The following is a 25,829-nucleotide window of genomic DNA, read 5'->3' as shown; positions in this document are numbered from 1 at the left end:
CAGGAAGTCACTGTACAGTCAACATTTTTCAACATCACATCAGAACTGACTAAAATCAGGCTTCACACGTTTACAATTAGGAATGCAAAATGGAAAATATATGCTTAAACTCACTCGTTTCATTCATAATGACAATTTGAAGCAGAGAAACGCTGAAAGGAAATGTTCCACAAAACATGGAGCTACTTACAAGAAAGGTAGTCGTTATTGACTGTGTCTGGTATCATTTTACCAACAGTAACTTCTTCAATAAATCTAAATAAAATGAGTTGTACAGGTGTTCAGGTGTTCAAGCTAAAAGTTAATGCCTGACCCTGCCTTCACTATATGATGCTCATATAATGCTGTTTGTCTCTCGTTCCTCTGTCACTGTCTCACACCACTGCTGCTCCACAACAAGGAGGATGGATCAGAGTCCGACTCAGTGGCAGCCACACCCAGCAGCACGGGAAGCAAGTCCAACACACCCACCTCCTCCGTCCCCTCCGCCACCGTCACCCCCATCAACGAGGGCTTCCCCCCCCAATCTGAGTTTGATGTCGTACGGACTGGGAACCGCAGGAAAAGTGCCAAGCGGCTTAGCCGGAACATGGAGGTGCAAGTTTCCCAGGAAACCAGGAATGTCAGCATCGGTAAGAGCAAGTCGCCAAATACGTCCTCAGTTCAAAGCTAACTGTCAAGCTTTACTCCCTCTCCAGGTTTTGAGTATATGGAGGTTTTTAAGGGCCGAAACAACAGATATAAATAAATAATTAATTATATAATTAAATGCTTAAATAAATAAATAAATACACAAATAAATTTAACATTTTTATGTTTAAAGTCTCATTTAATTTGTGATTTATATATGGTGACAATTAATCAGTAGAGCACATAATGATTTACTTATTTATTTAAGTACTTAATTATATTATTATTTATGTATTTATATATTTAGTTTCGGTCTGAAAAACCCTCCATGTAAGTGCTGCAACAAAATTATCACCAAAATGTTTGTTGTTTTCTGAAGTGCAACTGAATCTGAACTGAAAATGTAATTCTGGTGTATTTACAGTATGTCTTTTTTTTCCAGGTATGGGAAGCAGTGATGAGTGGTCTGAGTTTCAGGAGATCATTGATTCTACTCCTGAGCTGGACATGTGTGTGGACCCCCGTATGTATGGAGGAGGAAACAGGTACAACTACACTGTGGCTGCATTACACGCACAGCACATACAGTGAAAATCCTGAAAAGCTCCAAAATGTCATGCTTTATTGGAACTAATAAAAACTGCCTTCAGCATGATCAGCATGTAATTTTGGCTGGACTGCAACAGCTGGGCCACCGCTGTAAACGTGAATGTCTGTCCATGACTCACTGACTGACTGACTTACTAAGTGTCTGAGTGATGAAGTCACACCATTGGTCAGTCGAAGGTGGCTGAAGGCCGCCGAAGCTAAGTATCCCAGAATGCATTTCGCACAAATCGGCAGCAATGGCGGAGATTAAGCTGTTGTAATTTTCGCTGTAGGACTGTTAATAACAATATGTGGTCTGTTTATCCAAATAATGCATATTTGGAAATTTGCTCTGACGTTTTTGGAGATGTTAGGAGCTGTTGGACGGGTGAGACTACAGATATTGACCAACCGATCATCTCAGGAGTCGGGCTGCTAGTGGCTGAGATGATCGGTTGGTCAACATCAGTCGTCGTCCCAGGGAGAACGTGATTCGATGAAGTGATCTGTCTTTGGAGATTTACTGCTGGCTCTAATGTCTCCGTAGCATTTTGATGATATTATTCCTTTTGTAAGATAAATGTTGATCTCATAGATGAATTTTAACATTTGTAGCTGCCACGTTAGTTTGTCTGAATGTAAAGTGGTGCTTCATGTTTTTACTGGACAGAACAGCAGCACTGCCTCTGGGGCTCTATATGTACATATATCACCACATTTACATAAATATAAATGTATTAAAATGAACAGATCAGCATATATTACATTTTGTTTTATTTTATTAAGCTTTGAGTCGAGATTATTTTGTCACAGTACAGTCAGGTAGTTGTGTTGAAGCTGAGCTGCTGCTGTGAGTACGATTTGACCTAGTTATGTTAAAGTAGACAAAGGACCACACCTGTGTTTTTGCACATTTGAGCCCATTCACTAAAACACTTCACAAAACACTTCACATGATGTCACAGGCACACAACAGTGTTTTTTCTTCCTCAAGGCAGGTTTCCATTCATTAAACCATGAAATGACAATCAGCTTGCAGATACTTGCTTTCTTGAATTACGTAATGCACCACAGTGAACATCATGTCTGCATTTGTCCTTTTTCAAGTTAAGAGTCAAGTGCAGATTTGTAGCTAAAAAGCTAAAACATGTAAAAAATTTTATCCTTTAAAGTTTTTCATCAAAACAAGGCCAATGGAAAAATCACAGGTGTATATAATACAGTGAATGATAGCTGAAATCCATTTAACTGCATCAGTTTCAGGGTCCTGGTACCGTGCGTGCTGCCTCATTGTCACACTGTCATGACTTCCTGGGACACTTGAACATAACACAGCCCTCGTTAATGTTATTAGTAACATGTTTGCTTTTTTTACTATAACTAGTCAAAATGTCACATTAAAAAGCCTGTTGCTCATAGAAGATCCTTGAATCGTACAGCTGAAGTTAAAATATCTAATATTTGTGTGTTTCAGCCCCTCTCAGGGCATAGTGAACGAGGCCTTCGGCATCAACACGGACTCTCTCTACCACGAGATCAAAGACGCCAAGTCGGACATCATTGGAGATGTAGATGCAGGCGCTGAGCTGCTAGGTACGAACAGGACCTTGGTTGTCATAACTTTTTCTGGATTCATTAGTTAATATATTTATCAGAAAACCTTAAAGATCGGCAGGTCAAACAAACTGTACAATGGAATCACTTAACAAAGTCGCTGGTTACAGCTTAGTGGTCTCCTCTCTTTTTGTCGGTGGTGAGTATTTCACTCCAAAGGAAATTCTTAAAAATAAAGGAAAACGCTGCCTCCTTCTCCTCCTCCTGAGGTGATCACTGCTTACCTCCAAGTTGTGAAAGTGAAGCCTGTAAAAGTTTCCCCTGTATGCTAACATGTGATATTACACAGTAATATCAGAATAAGTGAAAACCCAGACGAAAAGGAAATAAGGGCGGATGAATGTGCGCGTTACACAAAGCCAGCGTTTGTTTTTGCTTTGCGTTACTGCAGGGCAGGAGCTCCATGTGAGGCTGTGTGAATGTGCCACTGCACTGAGTATTACTTTTTTACCTTGCATGGCCAAGACTGGAATACAACAGCTCATCCTTGCACAGTCACTGCACAGTCATCCTGAAAAACCATACAATCCAACACTGGCTGCATCTCAAATCCCAGCTGCCCATTCATGCAGTGTTACTTTTATTATTTATTTTTCTTTCTAGTTTGTTTTTCTCCCCCCTTTTTTTTTATTAAGACGCAGAGTCACGATAATGCAGCCTATTTCAAAAGTTAAATCATATTTTTCAGATTCCCAAAGCAGTTTATTTAATGTTTATACTCATTTATTTAACTAAGATGTCAGTTTTATGTCGCAGAAACAGGAAGGGAGGTTTGACCCGTCTTTTTGTCCATCTGTTAACCTCTCACCCGTTTCCTTTTTTTCCCCTTTATGTGCTTCTGCTGGTGACACCCATAGGCGAGTTCTCAGGTGTGTATCTGAACATGCATTGGTTGGTATCTTTTTTCTTTTTTCTCTCTCGACTCCTCTCTGCTCCAAACTCCACTTCGGAGAGTAGATATTAATCAGCACATTTCTTCAGATTTAATTTTCCACTTGGTGATGCCAGTGCCATAGATGCCCAGTATCTATGAAAAACAGTTGTTTCTTATTCTTTTAAAGTCACAGTGAAATTATATGAGTCTTTAGTTATTGCCACATCTTTCGTTTTCTATCAAGTATATTATAAAGGATTTTTGAAAATCCTACCCCCCTATTAAATAAACCTGCACTCCTCTCCCAGGCGGATATCCAATCGCCTTCAAATGACCTGCATTATGTCCCACCAGCCTCATGTTTAAACAGGAAAGACAAGAATTCACAGATGCACAAACTGCTCTTAAAAATGCTGTTTCACTGGGACTTTAAAATGAATTTGCTGATATTTGAATAAGTCATCTAATGCGTTGGATAACATAAATATTCACTTGCTTGACCCTATTTCAGTGTGAGGGCCAGATAGCACATTTTGTGTCCTTTCGCCCTGCTGCGCTTCTTCAGTCCAAATTTAATAAATGCTTATTAGCATCCTCTCTCTCCTCTTTTTCCTCTTCTCCGCTTCCTCTTTCCATCTCCTCCCTCTCTCCTCTCCCATCTTCTTCTTCTTTTGCCTCCAGTCCGTGATGATTTCTTCGGTAAGGCACCCTTGCCTTCAGAATTACTATGCTCATCCTTCTGCTCACATTTGCTTGTTATATCATTCCCTGGCCTTTTAGCTTTTCCTTCAGGTTCCTTTTTTTGTGTGGCTTTATATTTATATTCATATTTTTTGCCACCTTTTGCATCTCACATACCAAGTTTTTCTTTTCTTTCAATAACGAGCTCCTGCAAAGGGCTGTGTAGAAAACATTCGGCCAGTGGTGGTGACCATGAATAAAACATCAGCATGAGTCTAATGGTACAGAGGCAGTGTTGAACCCTGAATCAAGAAAACAAGTCTGGACAACAAGCTCAGCTGGCTTTGATAATGAATTTGTGCCAGTCAGATGATTCCAGTCAGATGTTGTGTTGCTCCTCTTTTTTAAATGATAATCAGCAGAGTGTGAAAGCATAAGAACATGTCATCAATAAATCGAAAAATATGGCTTCAGGCTGCCTAAATCACCACTAATAAATTGATGTTAGGTGTCAGGTGTTAATGGTTTGTTATCTAGACCAGTGCGGTTAAAACTGCCAGTTGAACCCAAAAAATTAGCCTTTTATTTCTCTGCCTCCGCAGCCAGAATACAAACTACCACCTAAACTTTGCAGAATTGTGTGTCCTGTGTATACAATACCAATACATACAATACCCACCAGCCTTTTATAATCTAAGAACCTCTTTTTTTTTTTTTTTATGTTTTTGTTTCGCTTGTTTTTTGTTCTCATGTCCTGAATTTTCTGTCGGTGTTGAAATTTCTGCTTTAAATTTTGTGCGTGCTTGGCTTATGTTGCTCAGTGCTTGCTGCTTGCACGTGAAAATACTGAATAATAGAAGATGTAGTAACAAAATGAACAGGTTGACCTTGACATTAACACTGAATTCCTGAATTTGTGTGTCCTCGCTGAGTGAAAAGTATCCATCAAAAGTGTTCTCACCAGCAGTCAGTAACCCACTAAAAATTACAGTTTCTGCTCAGTAATGCTGTAAAAATTTAAAATCCTCTAAGTCATCTCTCAGCTGTCCATCCGTCTCTGCCATTAAAAAGAAAAATAACATACTCATTTAACAAGGAATCTTCCTTTTCAACCTGATTTTATCTCCTTGTTAACACAAGAGCTTAAATCAATAACCTGTCCATTAATTTAAATTTTATTGGATTTTTAAACTTTTTGCTTTTTGTAGAGGTTTGTCTCACATCGGGTCTGAAAGGCAGCATCATCACAAACACATTGGGAAATGCATTTTGCTTGCAGATCAGTAGATTGATTTATGGATGATGTCTGTTGTGTGTGATGAGTAACAGAGACGTGACTGTGACTGTTTCAGGGATGGGCAAAGAGGTGGAGAACCTGCTGACAGAGAACAAACAGCTCCTAGAGACCAAGTAAGAGACACAGAGAAGATGAGTGTGTGTGTGTGTGATGTTGATTTTCATCCAAAGGCAAAAAAATATTCTAGTGGGTCCAATACCAACTGAAAGATGTGTCTGTGCTCTAAAATCTTTCCATCCATCTCTTACTTCCTCTTCTTTATGCTCTTTGCTTGACAGAAATGCTCTCAACATTGTGAAAAACGACCTTATTGCCAAAGTGGACGAGCTGTCGGGGGAGCAGGAGGTGCTGAAAGAGGAGCTGGAGGCGGTGAGACAGTCCAAGAACAAGGTGGACGCCAGAGTCAAGGAGCTGGAAGAAGAACTGAAGAGGTGAAAATAACAACTTTTTTTTTTTTTAGGAAGAAAATATGCTCCTTTAATATGTTTAGGTCCAATATGAAAGAATTTCTGCCGAGTATGAGTGGCTGACCATGCATCATATTTATATGTATGATGCAAATGTAATGAGAAGCTCATTTTGGAGGATTCTACAAACAATAGACAGACAAAATTAAATAAGTTAGTTAAAAGTTAAATAAGCAGCACAGCAGTCAAACAATAAGTCAAATAACTGTTGACCTGTAATCCAAACCTTAGTGACCCTATGTGACTAAACTAATGAATACATCCTAGCAACAGACACAGAAGAGGAGTAACATGAGAGTCTTGGATAACTGTCAGTGGTGTCAAAGTATGAGAACCAGAGGACAAAATATCTGATCTCAGTTTTTCTGTGGACAGTATCTTGCTTCTAAAATCCTTCTCTAATCTTAGCAGAGTATCAACTCAGTGGCAGGAGAAGCTCTGTGTCCTGTTGGGTGTACATCACTGAAACTTTTCTTAAAAGAAGAATATATCTTAAAGGAGCTCACTGTAATAACGTTCTTTTACTTGTTTCCTCAGTTTCATTAGTATCTGTGCATCTAGCTGTTCACCAGCCATTTAATCCAGCCATGTTTACCTACTCTGCAGTTCAAATGTGCTTCTTAAACTCTTGAAAACCAGTGTGTGTCAGTATATCTCTGCATGAGTGTTATATTTGAACAAAAATAAGGATGGCTTTTACCTACAGTTACAGCTGATTTGGTACAACATCTACTGCCATAAAGTACTAAGCTGGAAATCTCAGCAGAACATAATTCCAAAGGCATAAAAACATTTTTACTTCCAATAAATCTCAAAGTGTTATAGACACACTCTGGAGGCTATAAAGCGAGACTCTCAGGGAGAAATGGATGATAGTAAATTTGTTTGGGGTGGACAGCAAATGGAGAGCATCACACGACTCAACAAAGTTTATATTTTACTTTAAAACCAGACACTGTGAGGCTGTTCAAAGACTTACCAAGGATAACTTAGGATGTTATACTTGTTTCTTGTCATATTCTTTTTGAATCCCGGCTGGAGCGTAATAAAAAACCTTGTTCCTATGTAACAATAAAAACAATAAAACACAGTGACTTCCTAACACTTTTACCTCTTTCAGCTCAAGAGCACATAGCAAGACTCACTTTTTACATTTTCAGACCTACCACCTTCAAACTTAGCCCACAGCAGCTCTAGAAGCTGCATCAACAAGTACTGAAATCCCAGATACTTCCTACAAAATGACTTCCAGTCTCAGTATCGGTGGACTTGGGACTTCTCTTTCTATCCTGCCTGTGTAGCAGTTATCACAAGTAGAAATGAAGATGTGTAAGTGTGTTTTTGTTTTTGGGCTGCAGGTTAAGAGCAGAGGCTCTCGGATCGTCTCGGGACTCCAAGGATGAAGGAGGCGATGATGTGAGTGAAACTGCTGCTTTACCCGTCTACATTACTGATCTTTACTTGGAATCAGTGTGCATGGATGTTGAAGATATGCCTTTTTTTTGCAGATTCATGTATTTTCTTCAGAAATATTAGTGTAATGAGAATCTCACATTCCAGTAAAACGACAAACAAACCATGTATGAACTGATAAAATGAGTTTCCTGCTTTTTTGAGCAGTACTACCACTTTTAACACAATAAAACATTACTGTACTGTAGGTATACTGCAAATGTTTGTCTGTGAATGTCTGTTTTCAGACCTTGTAATTAAAAAAATGGCTCTGTGTCCAGTTTTCATCACCCATGCAGGACGGTGATATGACGATGACCCAGCGGCGACGGTTCACTCGGGTGGAGATGGCCCGTGTGCTGATGGAGAGGAACCAGTACAAAGAGAGGCTGATGGAGCTGCAGGAGGCCGTACGGTGGACAGAGATGATCAGGTAGACTAGAGATGAAGAACCTGGATGACCACAGGAAGGGAGGGCTTCAGTGTTTAAACTCAGCATACTAAAATAATTTGTGATAAAGGTCTGAATCAAGTAGTCAGTTTTCTTAATAATTTGTCTGTACCACAGCAGAATTTGAAATTTGGTTTGCAATGTAAATTTCACATTCAACAACATAATTAATGAAAATGTACTGAACCACAGAAGTAAAGCTCTTCTCTGTGGTTTAGCATCACTTTTCCTTTGACTCACTCCTCTCTCTCCTCTCAGGGCGTCCCGGGAGAGTCCTCCAATCCAAGAGAAGAAGAAGTCCACCATCTGGCAGTTGTGAGATTCGGCTTTTAATAAACTTATTTATTTCAGTACAACCAGAAACACCCTGAATAAATGAAATGGCAAAAACACAGCATTCAAATATAAAACCTATCCTCCTCTCTCTCTCTCTCTCCTTCCACCAGCTTTGCACGTCTCTTCAGCTCATCGTCCAGCCCTCCGCCTGTCAAGCGGCCGTACTACAGTGTCAACATCCACTACAAGTCTCCGTCGCCGGCTGGTTTCTCTCAGCGACGCAGCCACACCATGTGTCAGATCTCCACCTCCAACCGTACACTGGAGTTCTTCCCGGAAGAGTGAGCAGCTACCAGCAACATAGTTTCACTTCACACTAACCCTCTTACCTGATCTGCTTCCCACTCTGCTTTGGTCTCAACATCTGGTTGCTTGCTTGCTTGTGCCAGCTTGGAGAGTAGAAAGCTTCCAGCAGAGTAATCAACATACAGTAGAGATGTTCACACTGTTCTCACTTGGGATTGGTTGTCAGTGCCTTTATATCCAATTAAGACAAATATTTTCATGCATAAATAAGGAGAGTATTCTTAACAGTATTGTAGAAACAAAAGAGAAAAGTGCACATAAATCTGGAGTTACAGTACAACCTTTTTTGGCATTTTTTCTGATTTTTGTGATAAATGATTCAAAAAGGTCCTGTTTAATGGTAAAACTTGTACTAAAAGATTGTTTCACATTGAAAAGTTTAGTTTTAGGTCATAAGAGTGAATGTGAGTTTGAATTTGCATATTGTCTCAATTTGTCTTTGCTTATAAGCGCTCTGTCACAAACACACACATAAAAACAACAAACAGGCCACAGAAATATCACATTTTCTTCCATTTTTCTTCTCTTTTATATCTCTTTTATACGATTTTCACTTTATTGAGACGAAAAAATAGCTTGGCTTGAGCTAGAATAAAGCTTAGTTTAACAAGTGCTAGTAACTCCACTGCTATTGCTTTCTTTTCTTCCTCTCCTCTCCATCTTTTCATCTCTCTCTGTCTCTTGCTGCTGGCTGGCCAGGCTGCTAACGCTTCGCTTTTTTTTTTCTCTTCACTCCCTCCCTCCCGTTGCTTCCAGACTGGCGAGTAATGGTGTTGCGTCTCTCCTCAGTGACTCGGCACTGTTGGCCCGCCGAGAGCAGCGGCGTGAACAGTACCGGCAGGTCCGAGAGCACATGCGCCGTGATGACGGCATCATGCAGGCCTGTGGTTGGAGCGTGCCGTCTCGCTTTAAACAGGTACAGATGCGACCTCCATGGTCAGAGACCCCTGTGGGCCTCCACATGTACATCAAAAACAACCTCCTAGTTGTTTGATGATTTATGTAGGTTACTGACAGCCCGAGAGGTGCAAACCTATTCAAATTCAAACAGATTCAATGCTGAAAACTGTGTGACACTGAAGTTACACATGCATCCACTCATTTATGTTACATGTACAAATTTTGACCCTGCTTTAAAACCCAAAAGCAGGACCCAAAATCCTCTCTACACATTTACAAACTTGAAATTCTCGTGCAGAGTTGTTTCTCAGACTTACAACGAGTGATGTATGAACAGAGGCTTTGAAATTATTTAGTAAGCTCAAAATCTTGTCTCTTATCTGAGCTCAAAAAAACCTATTTTTAGTTTTAATTCTTACACGTGGAAGTGAAGAGGATTAAGCATTATTCTAACTAGTAACAAGCCATCGTTCCTGTGAGCTACTTCTTCTAAGACGTACGATGATTGTGACCTTTTCTTTTCTTCTGCCGTTTATATTTATTACATTTTATTCATTGAGCTTTTAAGTATACTATTTAGGTAACTATTAATTGATTGATATGACAGCTGAAACTGATCAGGGTCAGCACTTCTATCAGCTGCTGCTGTGTGGTAGGCAAACAGAGTTAGACTGATCAATAAGACTGTTTTGACTGTATCTGCCGGGTCATTTATCCTATGCAAGGTCCGGATTAAAAGAACATGTCATAATTCATATAAAGGCCCATGCTGATCATTTTTAGCCCATCTTCTAAGTTACAGCATAATAACAACATGTTTGTAAAAGGATTTCTTACTTTACAGGCAGAAATTAGCCTCCATTCATTCAAGAAGAGTTGTGAAACTTCTTTGCAAGTTGATTTTCATACCGTCATGATATTAACAGATCTGAGCAGCTGCCCGGAAGGTAGGAAATTAGTTAAAATCTATGGTATTCTTCAGAAGATGGTCAGTAATGCAACATAAACATAACTACAACTACTTAATCGGCTAAAACATCCAAAAGAAAGGAAATGAAAGGAAAAAAAACTGAATAACTGCAGTTATTCAGTTTTTTTCTTATTGTCAACAAATCTTATGAAAAGACCAAAACCAGAAAATGTTTTAGTTCATCTCTCAGTACTTCCTGACTTCCCTACCTGGAACTTAGCTGTTGGCCATTGGCCCATTTATTATCAAAGCTTGGTAATTTCCCAAACCAGCTGGGCATTGTAGATTTTAGCACGTTACACAAACAGGGGGAAATACTGCATTTGTCAGGGACTATTTTCAGATGCTGATTTATACACATTTGGTCATCTACTATTATACAACAGGCAGCACTACAGTGTATGTGTGATTGATTTAAAATAAACTACAGCAGCTGTTTTGTTTTTAATAGGTTTTGGACAACAGTGGAGGGCTGTGGCACAGAGAAATAACCTGTATCAGGCTAAATACACTGACAACACATGTTAGAGGGATTCACTTATTGTTGGTTTTGGTTTTTTCATGAGATTTGTTGACAATAAGGTAAATATCACCAGCCTTATTCTTTAAATTAAAATAATACCTGTAAGAATAGTAGGAAACTTTCAGCTGCTTCCACTTTGGTTTCAAGCATAAACATGATTACATAGCATCAAAGTGAACCTTCAACTTTGGCTGGCAGACTAAATATTTGACCATATGCAGCTCAAAGGCCAGAGGGCAGAGTGTGTTGGTAGGCAGGTGGCTCTAACTTTGGTCTCCCACAGACTGGTGGTCAGACGGACAGCGCTCAGGACAGCCCGCTGAAGAGAACACAGGCAAGTGAGACCGACAGAGTCCCAGCATGCACCTTTACAGTTCACCTCCTTTTAACCTTCCACCTTAAAGTTTTGACCCCTAGATAGCAGCAGATGGCTAATAACCAGAAAATACAGACAGACAAACCACAGAATACATATCCAGATAATGATTTGTCTGTACTGCAAACTGAGGCAGTGACAGGTCCATGTGAATGTTTTTAAAAAGATCCCAACACTGTATGATCCAAGTACAACTTTGCCATGAAATGACACTCTAGAAATGCATGAAAATCAAGGGGATCTTTTTATTCTGAGGCATGATGTGACTGTGTTTCATACAACTCAAACTAATCACACACATATACACACACACTTTTAGATTGCTCTTTACCAAACTCCTGTCTTAATGGAGTTGACTTCAGCTGATTTTCTCTCCCTCGGCCAATATTATTGCAACCTTTTCACCATTAACCTCTGTCTGTCTCAACCTGCCCGACTTAAAGGGAAATTTCTGTATTTTTCAAACTGGACCCTATTTTTCCATCTTTTTGTGTATAAGTGACTAATGGGTACAATCATTTTTGAAATTGATCTAGTATTGAATGATAGCGCTGCAGCCGGCAGCCGCGAAACAGGCTGCAATGTAATCCTTTAGGGCAATTGCTCCCTGTCAATGTATGTCCACTAAAAGTGCTTCTTTTTGCCACTGACAGGCTCAGATTGTCTGTCTCAGAAGTGTCTGACAACATTATGGAAATGACCACACAGAGCAATAAAACCTTTTGATGAGAAGTCTCATTCTGAAATCTCATGAGAGTTCAATTGTTTTCGAAATCAGCTAAATATTCAGCCATGACACAGTTGCAGAAAAGAGTGCTGGGAGGAGTTTGTTGTGTTGTATTTTAGTGTAATCTAAAATCAAAGTCATGGCTGAATATTTGGCTGTTGAGTTGAAGCACTCTTACTCATTACTGGACTAATTTCAAAAACTGTTGTCCCGATTAGTCACATAGACACAAAATGATGGGAAAATAGGTTGAAAAACACCGTAGTTTCCCTTTAACACACCGATGTCTTCATCACTTAACTCCTGCTTTGATCTTAGTGTTCTTTTAAAGGAAAAATCCACTCTAAAATACTTTGAAGTTACTGAGTGTAAAATTTGTATGTGATTATAGAATCTTTGAAATTATTCTGACAGCACAAGTTTTTGTTTGTGTAGATGTTTCAGCCCATGCAGCTACCACAAGATGGCACCAAAGTAAGGAATTTTAAGATATGTCAAGTCATATGGAGCCATTTTTGTTGGTGTATTTTTGTTATTTTTGGCAACAGCATGACATCAGGATATTAGTATAAAAATAGACATAAAGATCATATTTTGGTGGATGATTCTTTATAAATGCATCATTTTGCGCTGATATTTAATAATCAACAGAGATAAATCCATCATAGAAGAGGCAAAGATATCCATTTAATCTCTGACACAGCTTTCTACAGACGTGTTAGGCTTTGAGTAAGTGGTGCGACTCTATTTTTCTCAACTGGAAAAGCTCTCGCTATTCCTGGTAACATTATTCTATCCATCCTCATGTATGATGTATAAGTTCAAACACTTTCTCTGGGGATGGTCCAGTGGCATCCTGGAATAATTTAGGACACTGAACTGAAGAAGAAAACAGACTGAGAGAAAGTGACTACAGCAGTTAATACAAAATGACCTCTGAAATGCAATTAATGTCACAAATTGGCAACATCAGTGGAGTTTTCCTTTAGTGCCTGCTGTATATGTACTGTACATGAAAACAGTACATACACAAACATTTTTCATCAGTGGCCAGTAACGTTGGATATGTGTTGAGAGAACCAGACAATAATTTGTGACACACCTTGTCTCCTAACCTCTTATAACCTCTGCTTTTAGACCACCAACGAAAAAGAGGACAACCGCATGAAGAATGTTCCCGTCCCGGTGTATTGTCGCCCTCTGGTGGAGAAGGACCCCAACAGAAAGGTGAGGAATTCAGGGAAGAAAGGACGACCATTACATACAGGTAGAACTTAAATCTCTGACATCTTGTTTGTGTGTGTTTGCACATGCTTTAGCTGTGGTGTGCAGCAGGAGTGGACCTAACAGGATGGAGGGCCAGCAGCCAGGAGTCGGTACCAGCCAAGGCAGCGTCAGGCAGCAGCGACCCCCTGCACGCTGAGGAGGACGGAGCTGAAAAGAAGAACAGCCACACCTCCCCAGAGAAGAGGAAGGTAGACCAGCAATCACTGACTGATACAAAGTGCCTGACACCCATTTTAGGACAATTACTCATTTTATTTCTAGCCAAGTGTGAAATATGAAGCACATAGTTTTACCCACAAATTAATCATGACTGTCCTTTTTATATCATTTTGGCAAAACCCTGCTGACTCTTCTCTCCCTCCTCTACTCACCCAGTCGAAGGAGCTCCAGGAAACAGACACCATGAGCAGTCGAGTGTGGATCCTCACCAGCACCCACTCTGCCAGCAAGGTGGTCATCATCGACGCTAACCAGCCAGGCTCACTGGTCGACCAGTTTAATGTCTGCAATGCCCATGTACTCTGCATCTCCAGTGTGCCAGGTCAGACAGGAAGTGCTTGTTTTAAAGCCTTTTGAGTTGTATTTTTAGACGTCTGTTATCGTGATGGGAGTGACTTTTTTTGCACATTTGACTGTGTTGTTGCACAAATGCTGGTTTCCTGGAGAGATTTAGCTACAGTGTGTTGACATGTGTCCATATTTGTGTGTGGGTATCCAGCTGCCAGTGAGAGCGACTACCCAGCAGGGGAGATCGTGTTGGATCCAGGTGATGGAGGTGCGGGGGGAGGTGAGGACACCGGCAGCGTAGAGGGCATGTTGGCTGGTATCACGCTTGTGGGCTGCGCCACTAACTGCAGCGTTGCTCGTAGCAATTGCTCCTCACGCACTGACACTCCCATAATGGACAAAGGACAAGGTGGGCACATCTTAAGTGCTCCTGCATCTTTGTGTTATCATCGAAAGGTGAGAAAGGTTAGGAGGCTGTCAGTTTGTGCATTTATTTCAATGATGTTGTGCTTTAGCCCCTGCTGCGCCCCCCATGAATGGGAAGATTCACCCGGCTCAGTCAGCTGAGGAAGCCACCGAGGCCACTGAGGTTCCAGAGTCAACGGCCAATCACGCAGGACTGGGATCTGGACCTCCAGGACCGTTTACTGAGCACGTCTTCACCGATCCCCCGCCTCGTCCGGTAGACGCCTCTGACAGGTAGGAGGTCAAAAACTCTTTCCATGTAAAGACAATCATCAGGAAATATTGTAAAATGTCCATTTTATAAGGCATAAAACTTGAAACAGGTGTGCATTTTGAGACTAGATAAGATAAATGCAAATGCCGTCTGTCCTCACAGGGGAACAGGTCAGTCCAAAGAGGAAATGTCTGTGCCTATAGAGACAGAGGATGGAGGTGAAGAGGCCAAGAACTACACCAGCGTGGCCCCCACCATGTGGCTCGGGGCCCAGAACGGCTGGTGAGTCAATCAGCTGAACTTCTGCTGAAGCCCCACAGTATCTACAAGAAACATTATTGCAGTTATTTCTTTACCCTGGTGTAACATTGAGTAACACATTAAATCAGTGCTGGCAATTTCAAGTCATAGTAGACTAGCAGAGTATTTTTGATATATGTAAAAGCTTCATAACAGCAGCACAGAGGCAGCACAAGATGCACCTACAAATGATCATATTTCTGTAATGAACTGAAGAATGGACTAACTTGCCTCTGTTTCCCCTCAAGGCTTTATGTCCACTCAGCTGTCGGAAACTGGAAGAAGTGTCTCCACTCCATCAAACTCAAAGACTCAGTGCTCAGTCTGGTGTAAGAAACCCATTACTGCAATTCCTTCTCTGTGACAATTCAATTCTGGGTGTCTGTAGGAAACTCATGTGTAGTCAGGATATCAGAGACGATTTCTATACATTTCTGTTTCTCCAAAAGTCTCTGTTTTCTGTTTTCTAATTGCAGGCATGTGAAGGGTCGTGTGCTGGTTGCCCTCGCTGACGGGACCCTCGCCATATTCCACAGATCAGAGGGTATTTGGCATTTTAAATATTTTAAACAGAGCTCCACCTGATATTTAGGGGTTTCAGGAACCAAGAAAAGCTGCCTTTATTTTTTAGCTCTACTGCTCTTCATTCTTGAGTTAATCAAAGGGATGGAAACTTGTCGCAACCCTGCAGAAGCCTTGTTTTATGTGACTGGAGCAATGAAATCACCTAAATTTTTCTTTAGATTAGTTACAGCTTTGCATTGTGTGTGTGTTTTTATGCAGATGGCCAATGGGATCTGTCCAACTACCACCTCATGGACCTCGGCCGGCCTCATCACTCCATCCGCTGCATGGCTGTGGTCCACGATAAGGTGTGGTGCGGCTACAAGAACAAAATCCACGTCATTCAGCCCAAGAGCATGCAAATTGAAGTGAGTTATGTCACATCATCATCACAAACTTCTTGTCTTTTATGGTGCAGCAATTTTGATTTAGTGTAATGTTATCATAATATTGTGTTGATTTACTTCACCTCTCTGTAGAAGTCCTTCGACGCCCACCCTCGCAGGGAGAGCCAGGTGCGGCAGCTGGCGTGGATCGGTGACGGTGTGTGGGTGTCGATCCGGCTAGACTCGACCCTGCGACTCTACCACGCGCACACACACCAGCACCTCCAGGATGTGGACATTGAGCCATACGTCAGCAAGATGCTGGGTGAGATTATGTCTCGTTTTAGGGGAGGGATCTCATTCTCAGTGACAAAGTCGACCGCAGTTTACGTCATCAGCAGCCTGTTCAGTTTTTTGCTACACTCCACTGACACTGGTTGTGATTCACAGGTACTGGCAAGCTGGGCTTCTCTTTTGTGCGAATCACAGCTCTTCTGATAGGTGGAAATCGTCTGTGGGTAGGGACCGGAAACGGTGTGATCATCTCCATCCCACTGACAGAGAGTGAGTCTGACTTTCATTCAATCAGCTTACCATAAGTGCTTCATCATCCCAAGGCTGTGTTAGTATCTCTGCCATGAAGGTTATTTGTGGTTCCATTTGCTCGTCTGTTTGGACGTTAGTTAGCTGAATATTTAAATAGTCCAGTAGATCTGAATCCAGCAGCACCATATGGTCATTCATGACTCATGACTCCTAAACTATGAGGAGGTGTAGAAGCACATTTTGTCGTGGAGTCCTTTAGCCCATCGCAAATAAGCCATTCATGTTGATTTTTTTGATTATCTGAAATTCAGCTAATGGGGTGCACATGACTTTAATAACTTCATAATCAAATTGTATCAAATATAAATTAATATCACTATGTCGCCTAAAATGAGAGTCAGGAGTCTGCAGTTTTCTATCAAAAAACAAAACATCATTTTTCCTGGCGTTTTTTCACCCACACAGACTCACATAAAACACACACTGTAGCGCTTTTTATCTGTGCTCCTCTTCAGCTTAATCCCACCTCTCCCCACAAAACTGCCCGTCTTCTTTTTCCACTTTCTGTTTTCCTTCCCGACAGTCTTTGTCGTAACTATTACTGTTACTGTTACTCTCTCTCCTCTGCTCTCCTCTCACCCTGCTCCTCCTCCGCCTCCTGTAGCGGTGGTCCTTCACCGGGGACAGCTCCTGGGTTTGAGGGGTAAGTGGGAGCGCTCCCTTCCTCCTGCTGTTGTGATCTCCCTCTTCTTACCCGCCCTCACCCAGGCAAACCCTCATGTCCCCCTGAAACTATGAATTTCTGCAGACCTCCTCTGCAGTGTCATTAAAGCTGCTTGTTTCTTTATGCTACAAGGAGACATATGTAACACTCAGTCAGGCCTCTAGCGATGGCAATGTCTGTCTGTTTGTCACTGGTCCGCCACTTTGGTCCAACTGAAATATCTCAACAACGACTGGATGGATTGCCATGAAATTTTGTCCATTCATGTTCCCCAGAGGATGACTTTTTACTGATTTCTTCCAGCGACATTTTTGTTTTTTACTGAAATATCTTGACAACTATTCAATGGATTTCCATAAAATTTTATACACACATTCATGTTCCCTTAAAGATGTAGGTTTAATCACTTTGGTGATACTGTTTCGTCTTGCGCCACCATGAGGTTCAAAATAAAAATTTAGGACCAAATTCCTGCAAAATTAACGACATTTCCATCAGCCTCAGCTGTACTTTGTGTTTTGTGCTAATTCACAAATGTTAGCATGCTAACTTGCTATGCTAAGATGGTATTAATGGTTAACATTACTAAACATCAGCATGTTAATGTCATTCAGTGCATATTAGCATGCTGATGTTAGCGTTTAGCTCAGTTCAGCCTCACAGAGCTGCTAGCATGGCTGTAGACGTCTTGTTTATTTCATTTTTTTTTTTTATCAGAACAGCACTTTTGTTCACTGGTTGCTTTGCATGCTATTTATCTTTGTCATACTGCATCAAAAATACAGTATGTTTGTGTGTACCAGACTCATTGCATGCAGAGGATGTGTTTTATCTGCCTTAAACATTTTGAAATTACTCTTAAAATTTCTCATTGTCTGTTGATCTGTGGGTTCATGTGAATATTGTGGGTGTTAGTGTCCTGTGTTTTTTTTTTGGTAATATTTCCACCTACCAAATGTGATCTGTTAGTGTGTCTCTAAACTAATCATTCCTGTTTGGTTAGTTTCTCACTCATTGGTTCTTCCTCCCTCAGCCAATAAGGTTTCTCCTACATCTTCTGGAGGAGTGATCCATGTGTACAGTGACGAGGGCTCTGAGAAAAGTAGCGGCAGTTTCATCCCCTACTGCTCCATGGCACAGGCCCAGCTCTGTTTCCATGGACACCGCGATGCCGTCAAGTTCTTCGTCTCCGTACCCGGTAGGCACAAAGCTGATCCAACAGATGGCAATGTTCACTGACACCATCGTCAGTGTATCAGATTATAGTGAGGAGTTACCTATGGATGAGACTAACAACTAGGAGCTCAGTTTGAGATCATGAGATTAACAGACGATATTATAACAGTTATTCTGTTCTTGGTGTCCTGTGAAGAACAATTATACAGTGCATAAACTCAATTAGATGTTCTTCATTATTCTTTTTTCTTTAATCGAGCACTTACATTTTGTCCTGCATGTCTATAACTGCATATTCTTTATCTTCTTATTGTTTTTGTGACAGGTAATGTTCTGGCCACCCTGAACGGCAGTGTGCTGGACAGTCCATCAGAGGGGCAGGGCTCCACAGCGCCCCCAGAGACGGAGGCCCAGAGTGTTCAAAACGTGTTGGTGCTGAGTGGAGGAGAGGGCTACATTGACTTCCGTATAGGTGAGCAATCACACATGCACCCAACGGCACACACACCTGACAATACATTAGTGACGCAGAAAACAGCAAGGCTGTGAGAAAATGGAAAAAAGTACTTCAGTTATGTTGCTGCATGTTGATATTTTACCAATATACTGTTGTCTCTTTTAGGGGGCATAAAGGATACATAATATAAGTAAATGAATAAATAATAATAACAAAAAAACCAAAAACTTTTTGGGGTTACCACTGGAGGGCAGTGAATACTTTGTATAGAAGCTAACACTTCACTCCACAGAAAATCAAAAGTAACTGGTGTTCTCAATATTATTACCAATAACAATGTTGCCGTTCATGAGTTGAACATTTGCACTACGTAATTCTCCATGAATTTAACTTAACACCATTGTTGCAGCAACATTGTGTTAATATTTAATATGTGATGTGATAATACATTTTAAAGGTTTCTCCAAACATTTTAGCTTTTGAAAGTGATATGACGCCTTTCTTTAAATATGTATAAATTATATTATTTCATGTTTAATAATGTTTTTTTATCTTTTGATGCCTGAATGTAGAAATGTTGGTTAATTACAGGAATAAATGAGGAAATAGTTAATCTCTTTTTTGCCCTCATACTCTTTAACATGTTTCCAGCACAATAAATGTTCATTATTATGGAAATACTAAATTCTCAGTTTATCTGTTTTCCTCAGGCGATGGAGAGGACGATGAGACGGAGGAAGGAGAGAGTGGCGGGGCCTCGCAGATGAAACCTGCTTTGTGCAAAGCTGAGCGGAGCCACATCATCGTCTGGCAGGTGTCTTACGTACCTGAGTGACACCTGGATTTGCTTTAATGCCTCTCCCACCCATCTCCTTAAAAAAAAAACCCCACAAACATCTCCTCCTCTCCCCGAAAGCTTCCAGCCACCCAAACCTTGTAATTATCCCCGGTCATGTAAAAGTTCACCCTCAGCTCTAAAACGACCCTCCAAGCTGTGTATCGTCCCTTGTAACTATTATACCCCCTCCTGCCCCGTCACCTTGTAACTTTAATGCCTTGTAAGTACCTCCTCTGACCTAGTAATCTGCCTGCCATCCTGTTTCTGTCCCACCCAGGGCATTGTAACTATCTTCATGAGCCTTGTAACCCAGCCTCATAACTACCTCCCACCTCTGTATCGATCTTATATTCACCCTGTAAGCACACTGTATCTCCTTCTATATTTACCTTAATTGTCCTGCATCTGCCCCACAGTTACTCCTCTTCTTCCTCCATTTAGTTTGTCATCTGTGAAGCCTCCACTTTGTGTTAAAGCAAAGACCAGAGCCCCAACATGCATCAGTTGTACCAAAAAAAAAACAAAACAACAAAAACAAAAAGCAGGTGCAGCAATGAGATAGTAAAGGTGTTTGGGTTTGTTTAAACTTTGAGGGAAAATGAAGATAAGCCGACACGTAACAAACGAAAAGTCAGAATCACTCAAATTCAGCACAGGCGTCTGGGCTTTTTTTGGCTGTTACCTGAAATATTTTGCATCTTGCAGTCACCTCTGTTTGAAGTGTCTCCATTAAAGACACGTTTGCTCACTTTCTACCCCTGATGAAAGCCGTCAGTGTGTGGTAACAGACCTCAAGTGACAGGAAATATCTGGTGATGTCACGTCTACATGCTGGAGTCGTGTGAACAGGGTTTGCGGGAAACGCAGTCAAAAAGGTGTCGCTCTTAACGTGTCGAGGGTTTCGACTCATTTCCCTCATCTGACTGGCTGTTGATCGGACGGTTCGGTGTAAAGCAGGTGCACGGTGGTGTGTTGTCATTAAGTGTACAGGGATGATTGTAAATCTCCAGACACGCTGAAGCCCATCCTCTTTGTTCAGTATGGAAATTCATGCATTGATCTCTATCTGTGTGGATTAAATATTAAACATATTTGTGTGCTGAAAAACAGTAAAGTGTGTTTGTGTGTGTGTGTGTGTGTACGTCTCGCTTCACAAAACACAGAAACTGAGCAAACAACATTTTAAAAAGGGTTTCAAGATGATTTAATGTTTTTTGATCATCCGTACAGCATCATAGTGTTTTATAAAAGCATGAATGTGACAGAACTGGCTAGTTGCTGGAAAAAAAAAAATTACAACAGCACACAAAAGCACATTTAAATCAGTGCAGTTTCATTTCAATTTTGACTCTGAGCCTGAGATGATGAAATTACAAAACCAAAATCAGAGCGAAATGCTCTGGGAACGCTGTTAAGACTTCTAACCATTACATTCAAGTAGTCTCAGTGTGTGCAATCATCTGTTGTCGGAGACTTTGTACATGTGGCTGATTTTTTTTTTACTGTAAAAACTGAAAGGAGCTTCTTCCAAGTGACAAGGAAATTTTTTTTTTTTTGCTCCGTTCAATTTTCAGCCAAAACTGAATATAAAACAAACTGAGCTGGCGAATAATTTAGCTGTTGTTATTTATTAAGCGTAACTTACACATTGACTGTATACTTACATACACATATGCTTACAGTTTCCTGTACTGCACTTTAAATAGATTATTATTAATCATGACCTTTTATTGCTCCAAATCCAAGCTTATTGCTTAAAAACTGTAGGTATGAGAGTGTTCTGGATGAAAACAAAAACTCTAACAGAAGCAGACATGACCATACAGATCAAGTTATTGCTCACTTAGTGCATTTTTGCTTGGTAACGTCAGTTCACCTCAGAATTGTGCTTCAATTAGAAAAAAAATAATAAAAAAGCAGCAGCAGCGAGAGATCCAGCAAGGCAGCAGTGTGACCTCATCTCCCATGTGGCTACAAGCTACTAAAGCAAAACAATATTCATCTGAGGTATGATATGTTATCACACTTATAAAAAAAAACAAAAAAAAAAAAAACAACAACATTGCTTTAGCTACAGGACGGTGTGCAGACAGTACATGTATAGCATCAGTAGATCCACTTGATGCTGCTGTCGTTCCAGCTCTGCAGCTCGTGCAGCCGGAACCACAGAGAGATTTCCTTATAGGCGCTCTCCACAGAGTCGCTGCCGTGGATCACGTTCCTGCAACGCACAGCCGACAAACGTTCAGGACACTCAGACAAAATGAGGATCTTTAACATTTTCTAAGGAACACAATTAATTTTTTTCCTCTCTTTTGTCATTCTGGGGACAAAGAGTCTTTCACGACTGCCAGAAGCGGGATAACAACAGTTTGACTTGTCAAAGTTGTTACTAGTCACATGAACGAGTATAAGTCATGACAGTGTGACAGTGAGCCAGTATGCGCAATACCAGGATCCTGAAACTGAAGCAGCTAATTCATTTCATTATTTACACCTGTGCTTTCCCTGCTTAAAATGTCAAAATGTCTTAAACCCAAATGCAATGGATTTGGTGTTATATTGTCAATGTAAACAATATTAATCCTCAAATGACCAACTCTTTAACCTGAGCAGACCTGCAGATCCTTTAGGAGATCAGACTCAGAACAAACTGAGCAGAACACTTTCTTCTGGCAACTATGTCTAGAACAAGATTGTAAGTCATGTCAATTTTATTTTTATAGCCCAATATCACAAATCACAAATTTGCCTAAGAAGGCTTTATAATGTGTTCAACAATACATCGGACTCTCAATTCTAATAAGGATAAACTCCTTAAAAAAGCCCTTCGTATTTATTTTGATTGTACTTTTTGTCCTTGTCTGTGCAAAAAAATACTTAAGTCTTAAATGGTATTCAGACTGTAAGTTATTTTTCACAGTGATTTATTTGTTTATATGGACAAGAAAGGAAATCAGCTCTCACTGAGGCTGCATATATCATCAAAATACACTTCTCTCTCACGTACAGTACGTTTGTCAGAGGAGCTGAGTCATCAGGTGATCTTACCTGCCCACTTCCACACAGTAGTCTCCCCGGATGGTTCCAGGCATCGAGTCTGCAGGGTTGGTCTCTCCTAACATCTTACGTGCGGTCTTGACCACATCCAAACCCTGCCACACCTGAACAAACACAGAAACACACATGAATGCAGAATGACCACAATAGTACAAAGTGTTACTCCTTTATGTTTAATCAAACATTTACAAACAGTTCTGCCTCATTAGGCCTTATCAAATCAAAAGATAACAGAGGTAAGAAAGTGCAGAGGAGCATATTTAAGTCAAAGGTTTGCTGGCAGCGCATCTTTCACATTTCTCAAACATTTCACATTCATGTATGGAGACTGAGTGGAGACAAAACTGAAAACTGCTGATTTAACAAATACAAATGGCTCAAGATTTGCTGTTTTACATTAGTTTTTAATAATTGAAAACTATATATAATCTATATTAACCAAGTTAAATAGTTGGCAAACCAAAAACCAAATGAGGACACGTGTACAATAAAGAATGACGAGGAATCTCACCATGGCAACGACTGGTCCAGATTTCATGTAGCGAATGAGTTCACTGAAGAACGGCTTGCTCCTCAGGTCCCAATAGTGTTCCTTAAGGAGGTCCTCATTCGCCTGACACACACACACACACACACACACACACACACACACACACACACACACACACACACACACACACACACACACACAATACAAGACACAAGACATATTCATATAAAACTATTTTACAAACATTGGTCTCCAGAGAAAATGTTTTTAGAGGAAATAAAACATACTTGCACTAGTTTGAGGCCAACCAGTTGGAAGCCTTTTTTCTCAAAGCGCCGCACGATTTCTCCCACCAGTCTCCGCTGCACGCCATCTGGTTTCACGGCAATGAAGGTGCGCTCATTCACACCAGACCAGACTAGAGCAAAAAGATAACACAGCACCAAAATGAAAACAGACGACGGGCCACCACACAGCCTTGAGCGGCTTGCATGCATCTCAGCAGAGGAAGCAGTGGTTGAGAAAAGTAAGTGTTCCAGTGAACCGACGTGTGTTTTCTTTTGCAGAGTGGATTTATTTATACGCAAGTGTCCAATCAGATCATCCAGTGTGCGTCCTTCCAGCCGTTAGACTTGTGAACAGTCAAAGTACAAGAAATGGTCAGTTTATCTTGTGTAAAGACTGATAAATTCATGTGCTCGCACTTTGACACTTTAGACACTTATGATGCAATATGAGCCTTTTGGATATTGTTGTATAGTTGTAGACTATAGACTATAGTTGTAGACATTAATCCTTGTGAGTTTAAACTCTTTCTGGCACTGTCATATTTGTACTTTTTAAGATTTTTTTAAATATGTGTGAATGAATTGTATATGCGTTCTTGTTTGCCTCAAATTGCCCCTTGAGGGACAAATAAAGTATTTTTGAATTGAATTGGAAAAAAATGTTGCTTATTTTGCCTTTGTGGATACACACATATAAAAAAAAACCTCCCATGTAGCAGTGCACAGGTTTGAACTTCAACAAGACTAGATCAAATAAGTATATGGCTGGACCGTAGCAACCAAGCCCCCAGGAGGTGTGCCAGGCTTTGACTGAAGCCAATTTGACATATGACCTTTCTAAATACCAAGTACACCAAGTTCGGAGCTTATATATGATATCTGTACATATAGAGCCCCAGAGGCAGCACTGTTGTTCTGTCCAGTACATTCAGACAAACTAATGTGGCAGCTACAATTGTTAGATTTCTTCTGTGAAACCAACATCTATCTTCCAAAAGGAATTGTATCATATATCAAAATGCTATGCAGACATTAAAGCCAGCAGTAAATCACCAAAGAGCTGCACTGATCAGTTCATCGGATCATGTTCTCCTCAAGGATGATGATGGACAATGACTGATGACCGGCTGGTCTTACCCGGCCAGCGGCTCCTCATATCTCCGAAAACATAGGCATTTCCAAAAAGGCGTTATATGGATAAACTGACCACATATTGGGAATCTAAATGATCACTTTCTCACCTGAAAAAATATTAAAACTTAATAAAGTGAAATATTAACAGTCCTACAGCAAAAATTACAACAGCTTAATCTCCACCATCGCTGCCAGTTGGTGTGAAAGGCTTTCTGGGATACTTGGCTGTCCCAAGCTTTGGTGTCCTTCGGCCAACCAATGGTATAACTTCATCATTCAGTCAGTGAGTCAGTCAGTCAGTGACGTTTATAGGGCTGGTCCCTGCAGTCCAGCCAAAAAAAAACTACATGCATCGTCAGAAATGTAGTCTGCAATTTGTTACTAAGTTAGCAGACACTGTTGGACTCCCATACACTACGTCCAACTCAGAAAACCAGCAGAGCTATGGATGGAAAAACTTACTCCTCTGAGGAAAACGCCTGAACCCTATTATTACATTATTTTTTTGGCTGTGGTATGTCTCACCAGGCTCCTCAATCCGTGCACGTTTAACCACCAAATCTTCAAGTCCATGCAGATCTCCCTGTGACCTTTTTTTCGGCCCCATATTGCAGCAGCAGCAGCCTCATAAGCGCACTAACACACGAGCTATTAATAGGATAATGAATCAACTCTCTGTATGATACAGTGAGGACACATGGACGCTGATTAACTAGCTGATTGTAGATTCACCCACACAGGCAGAAGACATGCAACATGCTAACACATCTTCTAAGGTTATTTTAAGGTTAAAACGCACAGACTGGGTATTATTATACACACTTTAAAGCCACTCTACATTACTTCTGTTAGACATTGCATTATTTGAAAAGCTCTATCAACAGTTTCACCGGTTGACTCCGCTCCCCTCTGCAGCTAGCCAACGTCTCCCTCCGTGGATCTGTCCCGGCCGGGCTGTCATGCTCACACACAGCGGGCTCTGAGAGCATGTTATCCGGGTAAAAACGAAAGTGAAGGGCCGGGAGATGATACATGACGGGTATAAACAGGTATATCACCAACCTGGCCGAAAGATGTAGGAAAATATAGTCAGGAACACGCAGATCATTGTAGCCGGTTGACAGGGCAGCGTGGAAGGCGCTATAAGGGACGTACGTAACAGACGCGCGCACGCTCGTTGCTAAGGAATAGGGCGGGGTCACGTGGTATTCCGAGGCTCACCACGAGGAGAATGACTGAGCCCATATAATCAATATACAGGC

General features: G+C 40.9%; 2 protein-coding genes across 10 annotated transcripts in view; one reads left to right on the top strand and one right to left on the bottom strand.

Annotated features, from left to right (window-relative positions):
* The window catches only part of mapk8ip3 (mitogen-activated protein kinase 8 interacting protein 3), a 32,306-nt gene extending 11,599 nt beyond the window's left edge, over positions 1–20,707 (top strand). For 3 of the 7 annotated variants that reach the window (XM_042393034.1, XM_042393040.1, XM_042393041.1), the window contains 27 exons: positions 401–632; positions 1,073–1,175; positions 2,693–2,811; positions 3,690–3,701; positions 5,740–5,797; positions 5,963–6,115; positions 7,510–7,567; positions 7,885–8,036; positions 8,313–8,369; positions 8,501–8,671; positions 9,453–9,612; positions 11,373–11,423; positions 12,628–12,666; positions 13,330–13,419; positions 13,512–13,667; positions 13,855–14,020; positions 14,198–14,395; positions 14,502–14,685; positions 14,828–14,947; positions 15,214–15,294; positions 15,442–15,509; positions 15,749–15,897; positions 16,009–16,180; positions 16,306–16,419; positions 18,159–18,323; positions 18,627–18,773; positions 19,469–20,707. In XM_042393034.1, coding sequence (XP_042248968.1) covers positions 401–632; positions 1,073–1,175; positions 2,693–2,811; positions 3,690–3,701; positions 5,740–5,797; positions 5,963–6,115; positions 7,510–7,567; positions 7,885–8,036; positions 8,313–8,369; positions 8,501–8,671; positions 9,453–9,612; positions 11,373–11,423; positions 12,628–12,666; positions 13,330–13,419; positions 13,512–13,667; positions 13,855–14,020; positions 14,198–14,395; positions 14,502–14,685; positions 14,828–14,947; positions 15,214–15,294; positions 15,442–15,509; positions 15,749–15,897; positions 16,009–16,180; positions 16,306–16,419; positions 18,159–18,323; positions 18,627–18,773; positions 19,469–19,593 — 3,300 coding nt within the window. In that variant the 3' untranslated portion in view covers positions 19,594–20,707. The remainder of the gene's footprint in view (positions 1–400; positions 633–1,072; positions 1,176–2,692; positions 2,812–3,689; positions 3,702–5,739; positions 5,798–5,962; positions 6,116–7,509; positions 7,568–7,884; positions 8,037–8,312; positions 8,370–8,500; positions 8,672–9,452; positions 9,613–11,372; positions 11,424–12,627; positions 12,667–13,329; positions 13,420–13,511; positions 13,668–13,854; positions 14,021–14,197; positions 14,396–14,501; positions 14,686–14,827; positions 14,948–15,213; positions 15,295–15,441; positions 15,510–15,748; positions 15,898–16,008; positions 16,181–16,305; positions 16,420–18,158; positions 18,324–18,626; positions 18,774–19,468) is intronic. The other 4 variants (XM_042393037.1, XM_042393035.1, XM_042393039.1 and 1 more) reach the window with 4 other exon arrangements.
* Positions 20,708–20,776: 69 nt separating this feature from the next.
* Positions 20,777–25,744, bottom strand: nme3 (NME/NM23 nucleoside diphosphate kinase 3). Of its 3 annotated transcripts, none has more exons than XM_042394169.1 (5): positions 25,630–25,744; positions 23,434–23,564; positions 23,168–23,269; positions 22,648–22,760; positions 20,777–21,817 (listed from the first exon to the last, which is right to left on the bottom strand). In XM_042394169.1, the coding sequence occupies exons 1-5, from the start codon at positions 25,673–25,675 to the stop codon at positions 21,703–21,705; spliced, it is 507 nt and encodes a 168-aa protein (XP_042250103.1). In that variant the 5' UTR covers positions 25,676–25,744; the 3' UTR covers positions 20,777–21,702. The 3 variants fall into 3 exon arrangements, with proteins under 3 accessions (XP_042250103.1, XP_042250104.1, XP_042250102.1); XM_042394170.1 differs by lacking the exon at positions 25,630–25,744 and adding an exon at positions 25,458–25,605; XM_042394168.1 differs by lacking the exon at positions 25,630–25,744 and adding an exon at positions 25,093–25,389.
* Positions 25,745–25,829: the final 85 nt, after the last annotated feature.

This window comes from Thunnus maccoyii, chromosome 18 (assembly GCF_910596095.1).
Source record: "Thunnus maccoyii chromosome 18, fThuMac1.1, whole genome shotgun sequence".
Classification (NCBI taxonomy): Eukaryota; Metazoa; Chordata; class Actinopteri; order Scombriformes; family Scombridae; genus Thunnus; species Thunnus maccoyii.
This window is presented reverse-complemented; position numbering and strand designations above follow the sequence as displayed.